General features: G+C 31.6%; 1 protein-coding gene across 1 annotated transcript in view; it reads left to right on the plus strand.

The window, feature by feature from the left end:
• LOC117109987 (protein GPR107-like) overlaps positions 1 to 6,081 on the plus strand; it is a gene marked incomplete in the record, with an annotated part of 45,113 nt that overhangs the window by 28,683 nt on the left and 10,349 nt on the right. Inside the window, 4 exon segments of the mRNA XM_033252515.1 lie at positions 1 to 184; positions 2,779 to 2,886; positions 4,449 to 4,670; positions 5,568 to 5,641. Coding sequence (XP_033108406.1) covers positions 1 to 184; positions 2,779 to 2,886; positions 4,449 to 4,670; positions 5,568 to 5,641 — 588 coding nt within the window.

Here is a 6,081-nt window from a genome sequence, read left to right on the forward strand (position 1 = left end):
CAATGACTTAGATGATACTGTTCCTGCAAATGATACAGTAAATCCAGGTGTCAAAGATTTTAGTAATGTTTCAAATAAAAGCAGAGACAATGAGAATTTAGAAGATGAGAAAGAAGCGAGGACTGTTCGTCTTTTACCGTCTGTCCCTTTAACCTCACCAGGCAAACATGCTTACTCCACTGAGGTAGACAATACACTTTATCTCATTAAATATTATTATGAAATATTATACAACTATTTAATAAATAATGATAATTCTAACATCTTCACTTCATATTTAAAATACTTTTTTTCAATATCAGTAAATTAAAAAAATATAATAACAATGTTCTCCCAATCCAAAAAATATAATTCCATTTAATTACTTTCACTTTGTGTCAGTTGAGGGATTTGAAATTTATGATCATTAAATGCAGAGTGTTTGATTTCTTGTTGCACCAAACCTTTATTACATTTATGGCTAAAATTTATTACACTATAGGACATTTTCCAAACATTTTGGTGCTTTATTGCATTTAAAGACAAGTGTTATCACACTTAGAACCTTTAATAAATTTAAAGAAGAAATTTGTCAAACTTAGAACCATTAAATCCCTACTGTAATACATTTAGAAACATTTAATACATTTGTCATCAGCAGCTTGCCTACGTTAATGCCAGTCTCCGGAGGAAAAACAATTTCTTGATATGTTGTACAACTGATTTTCCTAAGATCCAAAAAACATATTGCTTGAAAAACTCAAAAGCGATTAATGAGATACAGATTTTTGGATATTTTGAAATGGGGGGAAAGGGGGTGTAGCCACCCATTTTTCCACCTTTTTTTTTCATTTTTTAAGTATTCAAAAATCTGTATCTCATTAACCACTCCCTAGTTTTTTGTCACATATGGGTTTTGTGTCTTCGGTGCCTAGAACTTTTAATAAAGAGCCAACAAAATGTACAGCATACTCATTCACAACAATATTGCTATATTTTGTTCAGTATGCAACCATCAGGAAGAACAAAAATCATGAAAAATACATAGAAATGTTTGTTTCATTAACAAATGTTTCATTCAAACAGCTATTTGACTCTGGAAGAAGATAACATGCAACAAATGAATTCTGCTAACTTGTAAACATCAATTATGTAGTGTGATAAGCATACGGTGTGGAAAGTTAATTAGGTTGGACATAGAGACATTAGCGAAGAAAACTGTGAACTGCACTCTGTATATTGAATTTATTACGGCTACATGTTGAAGGGCTAAAATTACATATATAAGCATTTCCTGCTCAATATTGGCATTAAACAGTCAACATAATGACTGATGGGTTTAATAATTGAAATATATATTAACCAATTTTAATTTATTATATAAATATAAATTATTATTAAGTAATTAAATTAACGCACATCAAACTTAACACACATCAAACAACCTGGCTGTTTACACAAGTAGATAGACAAAAAATAAATTGTATACCAGTTGAAGTTTCTGGCTTGCTAATGTAAACATGTGTGTAAGTAATAGAAGGAAGTATGTATGATCAAAGTTATTAGAATACCCAGTTTCACTTGTGAGAAGCAACTCTTCATTTTCAAGGGGAAATACGGTACTGTACCAAAACAGTCAGGAGTCAGTTTAAAATCTCTCCTATGAATAAATAATGTTAAAGATCAATCTGATTATGACCGGTCCTCAATAAGGTGCTACCTAAGGATATGATTAAACAAGGACACAAAGGTTTGATAGGTGATCTGACATTTTCACTAAGCTACTCTGTGCACTTTATATTAAAAATATATTATACCTAATGAATCATGTAATGTATACAGTACTACTAACAAGTTTAGCAGATTTAATCCAGAAAATCTTTCTTTAATAATTAAATTTTTCTTTACAATGATCATTTTTTAAGACAGTACTGATTATATTTATTGCTGCAATTTATCATTTATAAAGCAACTTAAACCAAATGTTGTTTGTATCATGTTTATATTATACCTAATGAATCATGTAATGTATACAGTACTACTAACAAGTTTAGCAGATTTAATCCAGAAAATCTTTCTTTAATAATTAAATTTTTCTTTACAATGATCATTTTTTAAGACAGTACTGATTATATTTATTGCTGCAATTTATCATTTATAAAGCAACTTAAACCAAATGTTGTTTGTATCATGTTTCATGTTTACAAAAACACAGTTATGTTGTATGTTGGGAGAAGATTTGGTTTAATGGGCTTTCTTAATAAATCTAATTGTATTTTTGCTGCCTGTGTAATATTCATGGCCAACCAACTTAAGGGAGACAATAACACATTAGTAAAACATCCACACATTAATTTACACAAATGGGTTAATTCCATAGAATTGTGCTTGCTCACAAGAGTGCAGGAAACGTTCCATTTTTTAAGCCTTCTGTATCGTCGGATGTTCGAACCCTAGTTCTTTCTTTAGAATGACTAACCGTGATCTAGTCAATATATTCTTATAAGAACACAATAACACAACTCAGTGAACATGAATGAAACATAAATGCAGAGAAATGTTTTCTTTGTTAATTCCATTGAATTGAAAATAAGTTTGCTGTTGGTGTACGGTATGCTTTATTCACATTAAATAATACAATTGTATTATTAAAGAACAGCACAGCTTAGTAAACATACTGTAAACTAATGACAGCTTGTGTGTGCTTACTCAAACATAATAATCTTTAGGCCCCTGGTAAAGTAAGTAGTAAAGTACACACTTTCTTTTAAACTTTTCATTAATTTGTTTTTCTTTCAGTTTCGTGTGAAGATTAGCAATGAGACGGAAGAAGGCTTGTATAATTTGTACTTCCATCATTGCAAGGGTAAAGTGAGTGAAGACCAACCAACAGCAATCAATCTCTCAGTAAGTTCTCATCCCAAGGTCCTAGCTTTAATCTTAAAAGATTTGTTGGTCCACGCATGGCACTGGCTCCAGAGTCTCACTGCTGTTCTTGTTCTTGTACCCTGAACTTTAAAAGCATCCAGCGTCACCATTTTTTAACAAATGTGCAGGAAATTTTGTACACATAAACTAGAGGTGATTTCCAACAAACGTTCATTGCCCTTTTTTAAGTTGGACGCCAGGGTTCCCTCTACACCTGCAAAACAAAACAGGGGCTTCAGCAAGGACTGTACATCACTGCCATTACCACTAATAGGGCACATTGCATTGATGGTGCCGTCGGTTAAGGATGTGTTCTAAAGAACTTAAGTTCGGGAGTTCGAATTGTGTCTTGGTATTCAATATTTTTTCAATTTTAAGAAATTTTTTTTTTTTTTAATTTTAAGATATTTAAAGTTTGTACAAATGAACAATCTAAATAATAATTTTTTTTTGTACAAATAAATGTCCTAATTATTAAAACCGAATAATAATAACTTGCGTCAATACTATATTTAAGCATGGAGGAACGCACGGACCGATGAGCTGTTGCTCTTGTTTAACAATCAACTTCCATACCCCAAGTCTCATATATTGTATTTTTTTGTACGAAAACATCATTTTGCATACGATTCGAAAAACTATGAACACATACACTCCAAAAACTAAGATGGCTGTGGTTCTTAATTACTAAAATTCCTGTGGAAACTGACAAAAAATGACAACATGTGAAAACAATAAACTATGGGGAATTCTCATTTGACACATAAAAAACTTGCCGAATTTTCTTTTACAAAGAACTGTTGTATGCCCATACATGGTCATGAAATGCCTATATATGGTCATGATGTGATGTCATCATGACCATATTTAGACATGTCACATGTTTTTGTCAAATAAAATTTGATAGTTTATACAGGGCTTTTGTAGCTTGTATACCAAAACATTGTCCTCTACATGGAATTGTAAGATTTTGTCCTATTCATGATAGCATGTCAGTTATCAATAGGACATTTTCTGCAAACTTGAAGGAAAAAAGGAACTAAATTTTTCTCTACACTGACTGATTTGGACTTGATGCGCTGCCAGCATATTTAATTAAAACTACAAAAGGCATTCATTGTCTAAAACAATTAGTTTTGTGGCATGCATAGCACTGTAATACAAGTGTAAAGTACTTGTTAGTGGGTAGTCAACACCCTAACAGTTTTGACTAAAGAAATGTATTTTCAGTCAGGATTCAATTGTTAGACATATTCTCATATGCCATGTTCTCCACTAAGTAAACTTTGTACATTTTAATTTTTCCATAAAGGACATGGATTATTTATGGTATTATATTTTCTTCACAAGCATAATACTTAGCAGCCAATTAATATTAAAGACTAAAAAATGATAAGCAAGGTCTTGCCTGCTTGGTAAAGGTAAAAGTGGGGTAAAGATCAGCTTGAGATAAGTTCTCTCTCCTTGGATTTTTGTTTTATGAAGGTCACAATTTAATTCTTGTGCTTCCTACTAAATTACCTACTTGATTTCTTCCTCAGATTAACATCATTGAGATGAATCGATACTCTGATAAGCTCAACTACCTATCGGCTGGTGATATCTTCCTGCCTCCTGTTTACTTCACCATGTCGATGCTGTGTTTCCTATCAGCTGGGCTCTGGCTTTACTATTTAGTGACCCACAATGAGAACATCTTTAAAATACATTTCATCATGCTGGCTTTGATTATTCTCAAGACCATGACACTCTTCTTTCATGCGGTGAGATTTAAATACAATAGTACTTAACTCAGTGAACATAATACACATTGTATATACTGTAGTAGTGATGTACTGTAGACATATTTTTAAGTTTGGAAAGCAAAGGAAATCAAATACAATCACAGAGCACTCTCACTTTCAGAGTATGTTCTACTCATATCGTAATGATTTTCAAGTGTGCAGAATCCATTTTGGAGATCTGGTTTTTATGAGCTTTCATAATACATCTAGTAGTAAAAAAATGCAAGCATTCAAAATGTACATGAAATGAGTTAGTTTCCAGGCTGACACGGGTGTGGGAGGTTATGTTGGTTTCCAGAATATTCCTCTCTTGCAGGAGGCTTGGGTACCCCTGCCGTGAATAGTAAAACAACTTTGTATAGAATACAAACATTTTATTAAAATCAGATATAAAATTTAGTTTTGTTTAAGGACACAATTGTAATGCATAAGCAAGGAATAAATTTAAATGATAAAAATAATGGGATTCTTAAGGCATTCAAGGCCTATGTGTCAAATACTGGAAGCAGTAAAAATAGGTGTCTATTAATACAAGAAAATATAGAAGATTAGCGAGTTAATTCAAGCTTTTATGTCCAATACCCCAAAAGTATTTGCTTTTGATGTCCAATACCCCAAAAATATTTGCTTTTGATGTGCAAATAAGCTTTTCACTCAGCTAGGTTTTGAACCTTTCAATACATATATTTTTTTTTTTTAGCAAAAAAAGATTAAATACAGTTTAGTAAAATGTGCACTGGGATAATTTGTACAGCACTTATTATTATTATTATTATTATTATTATTATTATTATTATTATTATTATTATTATTATTCCATTATTTTATAGAATAATTTTATTATTGTTTAAGTTATTATTTTGTTCTTCGTGATAGATGGACTATCATTTCATCGCTATCGATGGGTCACCAGTGGAGACTTTTGCTATCCTCTTCTACATCACTTATCTGTAAGTAATTTTTTACAAAAGCTGTTTAAAAGGGTTAATTAATGTTAAGCACTAGTAGCCATTAACAATATGACCTTACCCTTCACTGGGCCTCCCCTGTATTTCAAATTTCTTGATCTGATACAATAGAAATTTTTGAAGACAGTCATATAGAATTTAGCAGTATTGTATTTTTATATATAATCAATCAACAGAAAAGTTAAATATTCAGAGAAACAATCCAAATTGAAGAAGAGAACTGCGCTGCATTCAATATGCAGCCACAGCACCAAATTCCTACTTAAAAAACAATAATACTTATTTGCATATCTACTTGCTCAACCATACATAAACCCATCAAATTATCGTATTCCTTCACTTCAAAGGATTGCGTAGCGCTTATAAAGCATGTAGGGAAGAAAGTTATATTATCATAACATTATTCCGCTCTGCATAGCACC

Source organism: Anneissia japonica, unplaced genomic scaffold, assembly GCF_011630105.1.
Source record: "Anneissia japonica isolate Jap-2015-1 unplaced genomic scaffold, ASM1163010v1 scaffold585_len4108843_cov191, whole genome shotgun sequence".
Taxonomy (NCBI): Eukaryota; Metazoa; Echinodermata; class Crinoidea; order Comatulida; family Comatulidae; genus Anneissia; species Anneissia japonica.